Source organism: Chrysochloris asiatica, unplaced genomic scaffold (assembly GCF_000296735.1).
Source record: "Chrysochloris asiatica unplaced genomic scaffold, ChrAsi1.0 scaffold00005, whole genome shotgun sequence".
Lineage (NCBI taxonomy): Eukaryota > Metazoa > Chordata > Mammalia > Afrosoricida > Chrysochloridae > Chrysochloris > Chrysochloris asiatica.
This window is the reverse complement of record NW_006408523.1, coordinates 6,335,047-6,351,935: the sequence shown is the minus strand read 5'-3', so window position 1 is coordinate 6,351,935 and position 16,889 is coordinate 6,335,047. Positions and strand designations below refer to the sequence as shown.

Sequence of the window (16,889 nt, the reverse complement as noted above, 5' to 3'; positions counted from 1 at the left end):
GTTCTATAGCTACACTAGTCCCTCATTTTAAACTAGCTTCATTACCAATTGCTATCTCTGGTTCCATAGTTCCAATTTAGCAGGTGTGTTTTACTTTGGATGTTTCTCTGTCCAGTTGTTATTGTCCTAGATGTTCGTTCAGTTGCTCTGTTTAAAGAACTCCCTTCAGTATTTCTTGAAAAATTAGTGTGGGTTTCAGAAATTCCTCTAATTTCAGTTTGCCTAGAAATATCTTTATCTTACTGTCATATTTAAGGGACAATTTCATTGCTTATATGATTCTTGATAGGCAGTTATATGCATAGATCTTATCCCATTGCCTTCTTGCTTTCATTGTTTCTCCTGAAAAATTAAGAGCTCTGTCTTATTGGTTCTCCTTTGTTAGATAACTTTGCCTTTTTCCGGAGCCACTTTCAGGACTTTTTTAAAATTTGTCTTTGGTTTTTAAAGTTTGATTATATTATATCTTGGTGATTTTCTTTTGGGGTCTACACTCTTTGGGGTTCATCTTCATGAATGCTATCTCCTTATGTTTCATAATATTAGAGTTTGCCTCCAACAATTTTCTCTATGGTGTGTGTGTTTTGCTTTTTTCTCTTCCTACCCTGGAATTCTTATCACATGTAAGTTAAACCATATAATCCTTAGGTTTTCTTTGAACTTTTTCATTCTTTTTTTCTGACCGTTCCTCTAGCCAATCAGCACCTAGAGATCTGTCATCGGGCCTTCCATTGGCTCAGTTCTGCCTTTTGCCCTTTCCATATAGTAACAATTTCTGAAATCTTCATATTCATCTTCTGGATTTCTATTTGCTGTTTTTATATGGTTTCTAATCTTTCATTGATTTTGTCAGTTTGTGCTTATAGTGACTTTCTGAATTCTTCTAAGGTTTTTGCTGTGTTTTTCTAGATTTCATCTTGAGCTTTCTTGATTTTCTCTCAATTTCATGAAGGTTCCTAAATACCATTCATTCAAATTCCTTATCAGTTTCAATACCATTTCTTCCTGGAAACATTTTCTGGTTCAGTACTTTGACCACTTGTTTGAGCCCTATCTTGTTTGTTCATGCAAACTGAGATTGTCTGCTGTCATTGATACTTTATGGTGATGTTGTATTTGTATTTAATTGATGACTATATGGTTATATAAGGAGCTCTGGAAGCGTATTGGTTATGAATTGGGCTGCGAACCTTAAGGTCAGCAGTTCAAAACTACCACGGGAGAAAGATGAGGCTTTCTGCTCTCATAAAGATTTATAGCCTCAGAAACCCTCTACTGGGTCGCTATGAGTCAGAACTGACTCGACAGCACCTAAAACCAAAAAAAAACACATATGGTTATATGGAAGAAGTGTAGCAAGAGCGCCCCCTGGAGGCCAGGATGGCCAGACTTAGTCTCTCATACTTCGGACATATTGTCAAGAGGGACCAGTCTCTGGAGAAGGATATCATGTTTGGTAAGGTAGAGGGCCAGAGAAAAAGAGAAAGACACCCAGTGAGATGGATTGGCAAAGTGGCAGCATCAGTGGGCTCAAGCGTGGCAACAGTTGAATTGTGAGGTTGGCCCAGGATCAGGCATTGTTTTGTTCTGTTGTGTATAGGGTCTCTATGAGTCGGTACTGACTTGATGGCATCTAACAACAACAGTATGTTGATAGGAAGCATGGTGGCTTCATCAGATAAGCACTGGACTGTGAACCATAAGGCCAGAAGTTTGAGCCCACCAGCTGCTTTATAGGAGAAAGATGAGGCTTGCTACTTCCACACAGATTTAAATCCTCAGAAACTCTGTATGAGGCTGCTCGGAGTCCAAACCATCTCTACGGCACTAAACAAGAACAGCAATAAATGTTGGTATGGTCTTTGCCATTCATCACCCGTGTCTTGGAGGTGTGTCAGAGAATGGACGTGTGTTCGCAGACAGTTCAGGGTGAGTTTGACTGCTGTCTAGCTCACTGACCAGGTGTTACAGGTGTAGTTATACGGGCCCTCGGTCAGTGGGTGGGGCTGCAGGAGGTATGGGTGTGTCTGAGCTGTCTGGGTCATATGGGCATGCTTGCTTTGTTCCCTTGTAGGTGGGGCTTTGGTAGGGGAAGACACAAGAAAAACAAACAAAACACAAAAACCAGATATAACAGCAGGAAAAGGAAATAATAAAGGAAAAAGAATTCAATAACTAAAACAAATGGAAAGGAAAATAGAAACAAGATAAGAGAAAACTGAGAGAGAGAGAACACAAGAAGAAAGTCTGAAGAACCCACAAGAAACAACACTATGGAAGGGGAAGAAGAAAAGTGAATCGTAAAGACAAAAATCAAGAGGAGGGAACAAAAAAGAACAAGGAGAAGAGGGGAAAAAAGAAAAGAAAGAAAAATAAAAAAGCAGAGAAAGAAAGCGTGAAAAACACAAAAAAAGAAAGAAAAGATTCAAAGTAGAAAAAACTGTGGTGGGCAGAGCATCTGGTCTGGGCTGTCACCTTCTGCCTGTCCAGGAGCTCATGGGGTTGGGGAATAAGTAAGGGCAGGGAGTGCAGGGTGGCTAGTAAGACACGTGGGCAGCCAGAGTGCTCCTTGGAGGCCAGGATGGCCAAACTTCATCTCTCATACTTTGGACATAGTGTCAGGAGGGACCAGTCACTGGAAAAGGATATCATGTTTGGTAAGGTGGAGGGTCAGAGAAAAAAAAGGAAAACATCCAGAGAGATGGATTGGCCAAGTGGCAGCATCGATGGACTCAAGCGTGCCAACAATTGTGAGGTTGGCCCAGGACCGGGCAGTGTTTCATTCTGCTGTGCATAAGGTCGCTCTGAGTCGGTATCGACTTGATGGCACCTAACAACCACAGCGGTTGTCAGGTGTCAGGGCTCCAGACCCATATGTAGTCTGTGCTGGCTCAGACGGTAGCCATGGTCAGTCTCCCCGTTCACATAGCAGGTGGAGATAGGGTTGCTGAGTTTGGAAGGAGTTCCTGCAGTCCCCGAGGTGACCAGAGGCAGACCACCCATCCAGCGCTACTCATTCTGCTGGCCTGATGAGGTGGAGCCCACATACCTCTAGCTGCAGGATGGTCCTATCCCTGAGGTAGACACTAGCCATGCTGCTGATCGTCAGGAGGCGTGGGACACAAGGGAGGATTCCCACATTTCTCATCGCCCGCCACCGGCCTCGATCAAGTGCTACTAGCGGGAAGTTCGAGGTGGCTGCGCCGCATCAGGCCAGCTGCCAGCTGCCCAACCATTGTGACTTCGCTGCTTGCTTTTGTTCAGCTGCTTCTCCTCACACCTTTCTTTTGCTTTCAGTTAATAAGCTGCCGGGATGGGTTCCTGCTTGATCTGCCTTAGTACTTCCTCTTTGCACCTTTCTGTATTGGAAGCTTTGTGTCATACATCTGTAAAATGTTGTAACTTGTAAAGCAACGTAATCTACAGTACATACAAGTCGTCTGCACGCGCACCTTAACTGTGATAGTGATTGGGAAGCTTCAAGCTTTGCTCTGTACCATCTGAAGGTGGTGGTGGTGGTGGTGGTGTGCCGATGAGTCAGTTCCAACTCCTAGCGATCTTTTGCAAGGTTTCCGAGGTTGTAAAGCTTTATGGGAGCAGAATGCCTCATCATTCTTGCTCAGAGCAGCTGGTAGATTCAAACTGTTGACCTTAACAGTTAGCAGCCCGCGGGACATCCCACTGTGCTACCAAGGTCCTTCCATCTGACGATCTACCTTCTTAATCCATTTTTGGAGCAGAGAGTTAAAATTTTTTGAGAGTTGCCTAAGTTTTACCTTCTTACCATGCCATAGTGTGCAGAATACTGTTAAAGACCTCGGAATATCTTGGAGATAAATGTGCAGCTTTTTGAGATGCTTCCTGGTAGGACTCGTTACTTTGTGTGTGAATCTAAAATGGGGCCATGGTTAGTACTGATGCTTTCTTGGTTCATTTCCACGTAATTTGACTCTAGAATTGGGTATGGAAAAAAAACTTACAAGTGGTTTAAGTCCTGAAATATATATGGTGGTGGTGATATGCAGTGGAGTCGGTTCCAACTCATAGTGACTCTGCATAGGGTTTCCGAGGCTGTAAATCTTTACAGGAGCAGAAAGCCTCATCTTTTTCCCACAGAACTGCTGGTAGTTTCAAACTGCTGACCTTGAGGTTAGCAGTCTGATTTGTAACCACTACGCCACCAGAGCTCCTTAAATATATACATGCATATAGCGATATAGATATAGAGATCTATAGCGATACAGAGATACAGGTACTATTGTTAAAGTGCTATCAAGTTAGTTCTGACTCATAGCGACCCTGTATAGGGTTTCTGAGGGAGTCCTGGGTTAATGCGCTGGACTGAAAAGTCAGTTTGAACTGCAAGATTGGCAGTTCAAGCTCACCAGTCTGTCCTCAGAAGCCCTATTACAGGGTAGCTATGAGTTGGAACCAACTCACCTTAATGGCACTTAACGACAACAATGTGTATGTTTTTATTGGTTTTCTTAAGGAAATTTGCCCTATAGCTTTGGCACTCACAGGAGGGAAGAACTTGCCCACTGGTCTTTGCATTGTGTTGTGTTCTTGACGTATGTTTCCTCTTTTCTTCGGTTTAGGTGAAATACTTATTTTCTGACAAAACAGGAACGCTTACGTGCAACATCATGAACTTCAAGAAGTGCAGCATCGCAGGAGTGACCTATGGGTGAGGGCCTTTATTGCTTACGGAAATGCTTATTTGCATCCATCTAACAAAACGAGCTTCATTTTAGCCATTTGGTAGTCCTGGTATGGCGCTGTAGGAAAAGCACTAGACTGCTAGTCACAAGGTCAGCAGTTCAGACTCACCAGCCACTCCTCAGAAACCCTATACAGGGTCTCTATGAGTCAGAACTGACTAGATGGCACTTAACAACAATGAATACCTTGACTTTTTCACATTTTGAAAGGCTCTTTATAAGGTATTTACATTTGTAATGATTACTGAATGTCTGTGCCTGAACTGTAATGCGTTTCAAATGAAACTGTGAAGAAGTGAAAAAAAAAAAAGTTTTCCAAGATTAACTTAGAAATCCTAGGGAATAAAATAAGTAAGCTTTTGAGCCCGGGTGTGATGCTGTAGAATAAGCACTTGACTGCTAATCATAAGGTTGATGGTTCAAGCCCACCAGCTGCTCTCAGAACCCACTGGACAGTACTTTACAACAACAACAGCGTGTTTAAATAAGTTAGTTTATGAATTTGTTGTTGTGAAGTGCTGTCACGTTGTTTCCGGCTCATGGTGTCCCTGTATAGGGTTTCTGCGAAGTGACTGGAGTGCTTGAACCGCCAACCTTGCAGTTCAAATGACTTTGCTGTCCAGTGAATTAACCCACAGCGCCACAAAATAAGTTAGTGACTATTTGTATATTTAGTAATTATGAGCATCTTGTAAACGGTTGGTGGCTCACACCTCCCAGTGGTGTGTGTGCTGAAGAAAGGCCTGGTGATCTACGACTATGAAGATGATAGACAGCCTTGTAGAAGGAACAGTTCTGCTCTGTAGCACTTGGGGTTTAGCGAGTCTGAATTGGCTCTATGCCAGTAGGCGTGTGTTGTATTGTTTGCATATTACTGCCTGCCATTTGATGCCAGTTTATGGCCACTGTGTTTTCCTTCTTTTGGGCAGCCATTTCCCAGAATTGACCAGGGAACCATCTTCAGAGGATTTCTGGTGAGTTGATTCTTGCACTGACTGATGCTTTCATTGAAAAAGACTTTGGGATGTTTCCATATAGTATTTAAGCATGAACATGTTTTACAAAACCCAGTAATAACTACAACACTGTTAAGAAGCTAGCCCGCCCTCCCCTGGCTTCATGCTTCCTACTCATTTCCTGTTTGTCAGAGCTTGTCAGTGTCAACTTTGGGGACTCTTTAAAATACTGATTTCTGAAACCCTATCCAGGGCCGCTATGAGTCGGAACCAACAGCACTTAACAGCAATTTTCTGGAAGACAAGCTCTTTCAAGGTTTCAGTTGCCTTAACAGGCCATTTTGCACTGAATATGTGTATTCCTGTGGTCTCTTCCAGCCGACTGCCTCCTCCCACTAGTGACTCATGTGACTTCAATGACCCCAGGCTGTTGAAGAACATTGAGGATCACCATGTAAGTGGAGCATTCTCTGGTTATTGATCTACAGATACTGGCGATAGCTTGAAAGTGCCGTTTGGGACCCTGCGGCAGAGATGCACCCTCGATTTTATGGTTGTGTAGTCTTCTGGGAAGTGATCTGAATGAAGCGCATGCGTTGTGGAAATGCTATGCTTAAATTAGGGTACAACAATTAAAGTAGGTAGTGACGTTGTTGTCGTTAAGAATCCAGTTACATTGACTTGGGTTCTGAGTCTCCGATATACAGCTATCATCTAGGTAAGGCTTGGCCAAGCGATTTAGCCTTTCTACTGCAAAGTCAAGGAGCTCTGGTAGCGTAGTGGTTAACCAGTCGGGCTGCTAACCTCAAGGTTGGCAGTTTGAAACTACCTGCTCCTGTAAAGATTTACAGCATTGGAAACCCTGTGCAGGGTCACTATGAGTCAGAACCGACTCCATGGTACACTATCACCACCACGCCACTGCAAAGTCAGTTTGAACTGCAAAGTTGGCATTTCAAGCTCACCAGCCGCTCCTCGGAAACCCTATACAGAGCCGCTAGGTGTCAGAACTGACTCCAACAAGCACATGTAACCCTCACACTGAGGTCAAAGTGAGTTGAGTTGCTCTGGAAGCATCTCCTAGTACTGTTTCTTTGCCATTATGAATCTAAGTTTATATGTGTTTTGAAAAGAAATTGTAACATTCTTTGACTAGGATACTTGTCTTCATAACAGTCTTCAGTGTTGTCATAACAACACGCCTCAAGCAGGTAGCTTTCAGGTAGCTTTAACGAACAGAAACGTGCTTTCTCACCGTTCATGAGGCTGGGCATTTGAATCCAGGGCTCAGCTCCAGGGCAAGGCCGTTCTTTGTCTTGTTTATCTTTGAGTAGTTGTGGAGAAGGTGGTGGTTAAGGACCACTGAGTTGATTCCAACACACAGCGACCCTCTATAGGGTTTCCAAGGAGCTGCTGATAGGTTTGAACTGCTAACTTTGTGGCTAGTTGTCCAGTGCTGATCATACAGAGTCACACCAGCTGCTGACATTTTTGGCATTACTGAGTTTGTAGATTCATCTATCGTGAACCCAATTTTCCTATATTACAGTGACGAAGCCAGTGAGAGTAGGGACAGGTTCTGCCCATATAGAAAGGAAGTCTTAACTTGGGGAGATTATCCTGAACCTGGATGAAAAAGATGAGAGACTTTTTGGGGTATTTAAAAATCTGAATACTCAGGGATCATTAAAGGCATAATGAGGCCACTGTTTGTGAAATTTATTTTCTACTTTGTATTAAAGGCCTCCTTAATTATTATGCTTTCATAGTTTTTCAATTCTCCTGGGTCCTTTAAGCCTTCCAGATAGTCTTCATTTGGTTACTGTATTAATTAAACCTTTTGACAAGTCGCATCTAACTCCACGCACTGTAAATAATGAGAAATGTGGACTCCAGCTTTTTTCTTTGGGGAGATGTGTGATTGAATTCAGTGTAGCCAACACACGTTGCTTTTATTTTGTGGTTTTCTGAAGATTAAGAACGCTTTCATCATCTTCAATTTTATAGGACAATTTCTAATACTTAGAGCAAGATAATCCCAGAGCTGATCATTTTGTGTTAGTTAAAAAATTTCAGTTGCTCCTGAAGTCAAAGTTGTCAGACTTTGTAGTTTTACAGATATGCAGAATGTTTTACTTTATTGAAGGCTAGAGAATTCATTGCTTGTAGTGTTCTATTTCTTAGAGGATGTCTGAGACTTATCTTTAGGTAATCGGGAGAACAGTCCTTCATCCTTCCCTGATCAGATTTCATTGCTGTTGTTAAATGCTGTCGAGTCAGTTCCAACTCATAGTGACCCTGTATAGGGTTTCTGAGGAACTGCTGTTGAATTTGAACCGCTGATCTTGTGGTTCAAACCGACCTTGTGGTCTAGTGCTTATGCTCTAGTACCACTCCATAGAGCTTGCATTTCTCCATTTAAGAAAGACCAGCTTCCTAGTTCTCTCCCAAGATATGGGACTTTACGCCTTTCTTTCCACCCATTTTTCCGTTCCTTTCTTTTATGCAATGTGCATTTTATATCTATGAATCTTTTTTTTTAGCAAACTGTTTTTAAACTCTTAGGATAACTCATGGATCCCTGGTAGCGTAGTGGTTACCAATCGGGCTGCTAACCTCAAGGTCAGCAGTTCGAAACTACCAGCGGTTCTGCAGGAGAAAGATAAAGCGTTCTGCTCCCGTAAAGATTTACAGCCTCAGAAACCCCATACAAGGTCACTGTGAGTCAGAACCGACTCCACGGCACATAACCACCACCACCACCACGATCACTCGGTCACTTTACAATACATGGATGTAGGGGTTGCCAGGGTAGAACCATTTTGTCTTCTAAGCTGCAGATGCCCTACATTCTTGTTGAAATTGTCTGAGGACTATTGGCTAAAACGAAAGCATTGGAACAATAGAAAATCCCTTCTTTCTCCCCAGAGAGCACTTCCATCTGTTAACAGAAGTTTCTCTTGTCCCGAGTCATCATTTTTAATTTACTTGGTCCCTTAGTTTTAAGCTTTATGGGCTGATAGCCAAGGTGAAATTTGGCCCTTAGTGAGAGATTCAATGTATGGAAAATTTCAAGAAACTATTCATATGGTCCCTTGATAACACTGCTAACTAATGATTTCCTGCTTTTTGGAATTTTCCAAGATTTGCCAAAGAAGACACAGCTTTATTTTAGTTTGATTATTAGGCCTAGGACTCTTGGGTTTGAATCTTCAAAAATAAATCACTTGTATCTTGTTTGTATGAAGAGCTCTGATGTCAGAGTAGGTTAAATGTTGGCTGTTACTGAAATGTTGGCACTTTGAACCCACCAGCCACTCTGGGCGTGAAAGAGGTAGCCACCCCCAGCTGTCAGCTTGCGTTTAAAGGTTTTACCGCCTCAGAAACCGTGTGGAGCAATGTACTCTGTCCTACAGGGTAGCTCTGGGTCAAAATCAGCTCAGTGGCTTTAATTGTTGGTTGTATACTCTAAAATTGCAATTGGCATGGCAAAGAATTTTAGAATGTACATTTTCTACTCTTTCAAGTTCGTGAACTACATTAAAAATATTCATCGAGAAAGACATAGCAATTTTATAGATTAAACGTTATAACTTATAATAAAAATACACATTGTTGTTGTTAAGTGCCATCAAGTCGATTCCAACCCATAGCTACCCTGTATAGAGTTTCCGAGGAGCAGCTCGTGAGCTTGAACTGCCGACTTTGCAGTTCTAACGGTTTTGCAGTGTGGCGCATTAACCCACAGTGCCACACCAAGACTCCAAATATACATTATTGATGTTGTTGTTAGGTGCCATCGAGTTGGTTACGACCCATATCGACCTTATGCACAGCAAGCACCTAAAAACACCAGTTGCTATCGATCATTTTAAATTCATGACGGCCCTCTGTGTGTTGGGTCTTCCTCTTTTTCTCTGACCCTCCATCTTACTAAACATGATATCCTTCTCCAGTGACTGGTCCCTCCTGACAGTATGTCCAAAGTATGAGAGATGAAGTTTGGCTATCCTGGCCTCCAGGGGGCGCTCTGGCGGCACTTCTTGTAACACGGATCTGTTGGTTCTTTTGGCAGCCCATGGCACTTTCAATATTCTCCTCCAACACCATAACTTAAATGCATCAATTCTTCTATGGTCTTCCTTATTCACTATCCAGCTTTCACATGCATCTGATGTTATTGAAAATAACCATGGCTTGGGTCAGGTGTACCTTAGTCCTCAAGCTGACATGTTGGCTCTTCAACACTTTCAAAAGGTCTTATGCAGCAGAATTGCCTAATGCAATACGTCGTTTGATTTCTTGACTGCTGCTTCCATGAGTGTTGATAGTTGATCCAAGAAGAATGAAGTCCTTAACAACTTCAATCTTTTCTCCATTGATAAGAATGTTGTTTATTGGTCCAGTGGTGAGGGTTTTTGTTTTCTTTACATTGAGATGTAATCCATACTGAAGGCTGTGCTCTTTGATCTTCATCCGTAAATGTTTTAAGCCCTCTTCACTTTCAGCAAGCAAGGTTGTATCATCTGCATATCTCAGGTTGTTAATGCCATGTTTTTCTTCATATAACCCAGCTTCTTGAATTATTTGCTCAGCATACAGGTTGAATAAGTATGGTGAAAGAATACAACCTTGTTGCACACCTTTCTTAATTTTAAACCATTCATGTTTCCATGTTCTGTTCAAATAACTGTCTCTTGGTCCATGTACAGATTCCTCATGAGCACAATTAAGTATTCCAGAATACTCATACTTTGCAATGTTGTCCATAGCTTGTTTTGATCCACACAATCGAAAGCCTTTGCGTAGTCAATAAAGCACAGGGTAAACATCTTTCTGGTATTCTCTGCTTTCAGCCCAGATCTACCGGACATCATAGGCCCTCATTAATAACTGTTGGATCAGTGGAACACTGAGATTGTATTGTGTTGCAATAAGGTGATAGTACTGGCTGTGGGATCATCACTGGACTGAGAACCACAAGATCGGCGGTTCAAATCTACCTGCTGCTCTTCAGAAACTCTATACAGGGTTGCCGTGCATCGGAACTGACACGATAGCACTTAACAACAACAACTTGCGATGGGAGGGAATGGGAGCATTTAGGAGCCTTTCAGAAGGTAGACTATATAAAAATTGCTGATTGAGGCATGGGGCATTGAAGGGTTATGATTTAAGTGTCTATTCAGGGATGATGCCCCCGATCCTGGCTGATCAATTGGGAGGCTGCTGGTGCTTTTTCTTGAGCTATAGAGTGCAGGGAGGGAGATCAGGCAAGGTGTTGGCAGGAGTGACCCAAATTCAACTTCTGACATGTTCCATTTGTGGTGTGGGTAAGAAGCTAAAGAGAAGAGATCTTGCTTATAGTTGGATATGAGTTTGGAACTTGGAAAAGTGTAGGAGATCTCATTTGGGAGCCCGTGGCCATGGATGATGGTAGAAACTGTGGGAGAGGGCAAGGTCTCTGGCAGGAGAGCAGAGAGACAAGACCAGGACAGAGCCCGGAAGGACCGCTAGTGTCCACTCACCCAAGAGTAGCTAGAAGGGAGGGAGGGTTGTATTTAAAGTCAGGGGAAATGCATGCACTCTTTCATACAGGACAACTAGATAAATATTTGGGTGCGGGATAGTTAGGTTACTTTTTATACCTTACAAATGATTTGACAAACAGTTTCTATAAGGGACCAGGTCATTAATGTTTCAAGGAGCTCTGTCTGGTAGCGTAGTGGTTACGTATCGGGCTGTTCATCTCACAGTCAGCATTTGGAAACTACCAGCTGTTCCAGAAGAGGCTTTCTGCTCCCGTAAAGATTTACAGCCTCGGAAACCCTGTACAGGGTCGCTGTGAGTCGGAACCGACTCCATGGCACATAACAACAACAACAAATTAATGTTTTAGAGTTTGAGGGTCATATGTTTTCTGTTGCAACAATTCAACTCTGAAAACAGTTACATTATTGTTGTTGTTGTCAAGTTGGTTCAAGTGAGCTTGAACTCACAGCCCTTAAGGTTGATTTGAACTTCAGGGTCGGCAGTTCAAGCTCACCAGCCACTGCTCGGAAACCCTATACAGGGTTGCTGTGAGTCAGAATCAGCTGTGAGTCGGAACAACAACAATGTTCTCTGTTGCAACAATTCAACTCTAGTACTGTTGTAAGGAGCTCTGGTAGCGTGGTGGTTACGGATCAGGCTGTGAACCGCAAGGTCAACAGTTTGAAACTACCAGCTGTTCTGCGGGAGAAAGATGAGGCTGTCTGCTCCTGTAAAGATTTACAGCCTTGGAAACCCTGTACAGGGTTGCTGTGAGTCGGAACCGACTCCACGGCACACAACAACAACAACTGTTGTATGAAAACAGTTATGTTGTTGCTATCAAGTTGGTTCTGACTCTTAGGGACCCTCTACGCAACAGAAGGAAACACTGCCTGGACCTGCAGCATCCTCACCTCAAAACTTGTTACGTTTGACACCACTGTGTAGTCGCTGTGTTGGTCCATCTTGGTGAGAGTTTTCCTCTTTTTCACGTACCCTCTACTTTACAAAATATAAAATCCTTCTCCAGGGATTTGTTTCTTCTGATAGTATGTGAGACAAAACCTCACTATCCTTGGTTTTAAGGAACATTCTTGCTGTACTTCTTCGTCCAAGAAAGGTTGGTTTGTTCTTTTGGCAGTCGATGGTATATTCGATATTCTTCACTGTAATTCAAAGACATCAGTTTTTCTTTGTCCATAGCTTTGACATTGTCATTGTCCAGCTTTGACATACATATGAAGCAACTGAAAATACCATGGCTTCAGTCAAATGCACCTTTGTCATCAGAGTGACTACTGTGTTTATAAAAACACTTTAAAGAGGTCTTCTATAGCAGAGTGGCCCAATGCAGTATGTTGTTTGGTGCCCAAGGACATTGATTATGGATCTAAGTACAATGCATTCCTTAGCAAGTTCTGTCTTGTCTCCATTTATGATGATGTTTATTGGTGCACTTGTGAGCATTTTTGTTTTAGTATGTTGAGTTGTAGTTCATCCTGGAATCTGTTGACTTTCATCAGCTGTAGACAGCTTGTCAACAAGTGAGCATGGCTATGCTGTGTTCTTGTTAGGTGCACTTGAGTTAGTTCCAGCTCTGTGCACAACAGAACAAAACACTGCCAGGTGCCGGGTCCTCGGCCAGTCTCACAGTTGTTAGGTTTGAACCTGCTGCTGTCGCCACTGGGTCAATTCATCTCGTTGGGGGTCTTCATCTTTTTCACTGACCCTCCACTTTTCCAAGCATGATGTCCTTTTCCAGGAATCAATTCCTCCTGACAACATGTCCAAACGAAAAACCAAGAACGGAAGTTTCTCCATCCTGGCTTCTTCAAAGCATTCTGACTGTACTTCTTCCAAGACAGATTTGTTTGTTCTTCTGGCAATTCATGGTGCTTTTAATACCTTTTTCCAACACCACAATTCACATGCATCGAGTTTTCTGCAGTCCTCCTTATTCATTGTCCAGCTGTCACTATTCATTGTTTCAGCTATGTTGCATACGAGACGATTAAAAATACCATGGCTTCAGTCATGCGCACTTTAGTCCTCAAATGGACATCTTTGCTTTTGAAAACTAAGTGTCTTGTGGCTCAGATGCAATACCATCCTTTGATTTTGTGACTGCTGCTTCCATGAGTGCTGATTGTGAATCTGAGCAAAATGAAGTCTTTGATAACTTCCATCTTTCTTCATTTGTCATGATTTCATCTATTGGTCCAGGTGCGTGGATTTTCATTGTCGTTACCTTGAAGTGCAATTCGTACTGGAAGCTATAGTTGTTCTACATCAGAAAGCGTTTCAAGTCCTCTTCTCTTGCAGCAAGCAAGGTTGTGTCACCTGCATATTGTAGGTTGTTATGAGCCTTCCTCCAGTTGTGATGCCATGTTCTTTGCCATATAATCCACCTCTTCCATGATTTGCTCAGCATACAAATTGGAGGATACAACCCCTTGTTCTTTGTCAACAGCTGCTTCTTGGCCTATGTCTAGGTTTCTACTGAGCACAGTTCAGAGTTCTGGAATAGCCATTCTTCACAATGCTGTCCATAGTTTGTTATAATCTACACAGTCAAATGCCTTTGCAGAGTCAGTAAAGCACAGGTAAGCATTTTTTATTTTTTTTGGTATTCTCTGCTTTCAGCCAAGATCCATACGTTGTCAGAAACGGTATTCCTAGATCCACATCATCTTCTGAATCTGATGTGAATTTCTGTCAGTTTTCTGTTGACGTACTATTGCAACCATTTTTGAATTATCTTCAGCAAAATTTAATTTACATGGGATATTAATAATTTGTGTTTTGATTTCTGTATTCTGTTGGGGCACCTCTCTTTGGAATTGGGTGGTCAGGTAGCTTTCTTCCAAATTTCTTATCATGATAGATGAGTGAGGGTCTCCAGAGGTGCATGAGTTTATTGAAACATTTCAAAAAATATTTCGTCAGTTCCTGGAGCCTTGTTTATTTTCCAATACCTTTACTGCACCTTGGACTTCTTCCTTTAATACCTTTGTTTCTTGTTCATATGCTACCTCTTGAAATAAATGGTTGAGTATCAATCAATTCTTTTGGTACAGTGACTTTGTGCATTCCTTCCATCATCTTTTGATGCTTTTAGCAACACTCAATATTTTGCCCATTGTTGTTGTTGTTAAGTGCTGTGGAGTCCTTCCAACTCATGTGCCGTGGACTTGGTTCCAACTTATAGCGACCCTGTACAGGGTTTCCGAAGCTGTAAATCTTTATAGGAGCAGAAAGCCTCATCTTTCTCTCATGGAGCAGCTGGTAGTTTCAAATTGCTGACCTTGAGGCTCACAGCCCGATTCGTAATCACTACGATACTAGAGCTCCTTACCCTATATAAAGTTTCCGAGGCTGTAAATCTTTGTGGGGGCAGACGGTCTCATCTTTCTCTTGCAGAGTGGCTAGTGGGCTCAAACCACTGCCTTTGTGGTTTGAAGTCCAGTGCTTAGCCTACAGGACCACTGCACTCCTATTTTGCCCATAGAATCCTTTAGTATCACACGTTGAGATTTGAATGTTTTCTTTAGTTCGTTCAGCTTGAGGAAGGCTGAGCGTGTTCTTTTCTTCCCTTTTGGTTTTCTAGCTCTTGGTCTTTGTACGTTTCCTTATAATACTTGACTTTGTCTTCTCGAGCTGCCTTTTGAGAATTTCTTCCAGCTCTTCTATTTCCTCATTTCTTCCATTTATTTGCTTTAGCTTCTCTATGCTCAAGAGCAAGTTTCAGAGTCTCTTCTGACATCCATTTTGGTCTTTTCTTTCTTTTTAATGGCCTTTTGCTTTCTTTCTGTAGGATGTTCTTGATGTCATCCCACAACTCTTCTTGTCTTTGGTCTTTAGTGTCTAACACATCAAATCTGTTCTTGAGATGGTCTCTAAATTCAGGTGGGATATATTCAAGGTCATAGATATCCTGGCTCTCATGGACTTGATTTTAATTTTCTTCCATATCAGTCTGAACTTGCTGATGAACAATTGATGATTTTTTCCACAGTCTGCCCCTGACCCTGTTGTGGGTGAATGGTGAGGTTCTTCAACATTTCTGCTCACAGTCAGTTTCATTACTGTGTATTCCATCTGCTGAGGCCCACATGTATTGTCTGAAGAAAGGTATTTGCAAGGAATAAGTCGTTGGTTGACAAAATTCTATCATGTGATCTACAATATCATTTCTAACACCAAGACCAATTTTCCCAACTATAGATCTTCCTCCCTGTTTTCAACTTCTGCATTGCAGTCATCAGTAATTATCAATGCATCTTGATTGTATGCTTGATCAGACTGAAGAGGTTGATAAAATTCTTGAATTTCATCATCACTGGCTTTAATGGTTGGTGCATATATTTGAATAACAGTGGCATTAACTGGTCTTCCTTGTGGACATTTGCATATTATCCTATCACAGACAGCATGGTATTTCAAGATGGATCTTTTTGAAGATGAATTTGATGCCGTTCCTCTTGAACTTGTTGTTCAGGGCATAGTTATCCATATGATTGTCTGATTCACAATGGCCAACACAAGTCCATTTCCACTCACTAATGCTTAGGATACTGATCTTTATGCAGTGCATTTAATTCTTGATGACTTCCAATTTCCCTAGATTCATACTTAGTACATTCCATGTTTCAATTAGTCATGAATGTTTGCAGCACTCATTTTGAGTAACCCACCAGCAAATGAAGGGTCCCCAAAACTTAAGCCCTTCCATGTCATTAAGGTCACCTCTACTTGGATGAGATAGCTCTTCCCCAATTGTATTTTGAGTGCCTTCCAACCCGAATGCCTCGTTTTCTGGCACTATGTCAGACAGTGTTTTACTGCTGTTCATGCGGTTTTCATTGGCTAACCATTCAGAAGTAGCCTGCATCGTCTTCTTCCTAGTCTGTCTTAGTCTGGAAGCTCCGCTGAAGCCTGTCCACCATGGGTGACCTTACTGGTATTTAAAATACTGGTGGTATAGCTTCCAGAATCACAGCAACACGCAAGCCACCGCAGTTCAACAAACTGGGAGACCAGTGGTGGGCTGTGCTTTAATAATGCTTAATATTTAAAGGGAATTCTGGTGTTGCACTATGGGTTAATGCACCAGACTGCAAAGTCAGTTTGAACTGTAAAGTCAGTGGTTCAAGCTCACTAGTTGTTCCTTGGAAACCCTAAACACGATCACTATGGGTCGGAATCGACTCAACGGCACTTAACAACAAAAATATTTAAGGACATAGAAATTGAATTTCATATTATTTTCACATGTCATGAAATAGTATGATTCTTTTTATTTATTTATTTTTTTCAACCACTTAAATTAAAGAAACAATCTTAGCCCACAGAGTGTACAAATGGGGGTAGCAGGCTGCATTGAGGCCCTGGGATATTGCTTGCTAACTCCTGCCTTATATGAAAATGTTTTAAATGTACAAATTATTTACTTATAAATCTTTTAAAGTCCTAGAAGAAAATATGAGGAACTCCGTATATTATTTTGGGCTCCTAAGTAGCGTAGTGGTTACGAATCAGGCTGCAAACCGCAAGGTCAGCAGTTTGAAACTACCAGCTGCTCCGCTGGAGAAAGATGAGGCTTTCTGCTCCCGTAAAGATTTACAGCCTCGGAAACCCTGTTCAGGGTCGCTATGGGTCGGAACCGACTCCACGACACTTA

The 16,889-nt window shown here is 42.1% G+C and overlaps 1 protein-coding gene across 1 annotated transcript in view; it reads left to right on the top strand.

Moving 5' to 3' along the window:
• ATP8A2 (ATPase, aminophospholipid transporter, class I, type 8A, member 2) overlaps positions 1 to 16,889 on the top strand; it is a 727,934-nt gene that overhangs the window by 187,406 nt on the left and 523,639 nt on the right. The window contains exons 14-16 of the mRNA XM_006831949.1: positions 4,599 to 4,687; positions 5,651 to 5,695; positions 6,056 to 6,131. Of these exons, the coding sequence (XP_006832012.1) occupies positions 4,599 to 4,687; positions 5,651 to 5,695; positions 6,056 to 6,131 (210 nt within the window). The remainder of the gene's footprint in view (positions 1 to 4,598; positions 4,688 to 5,650; positions 5,696 to 6,055; positions 6,132 to 16,889) is intronic.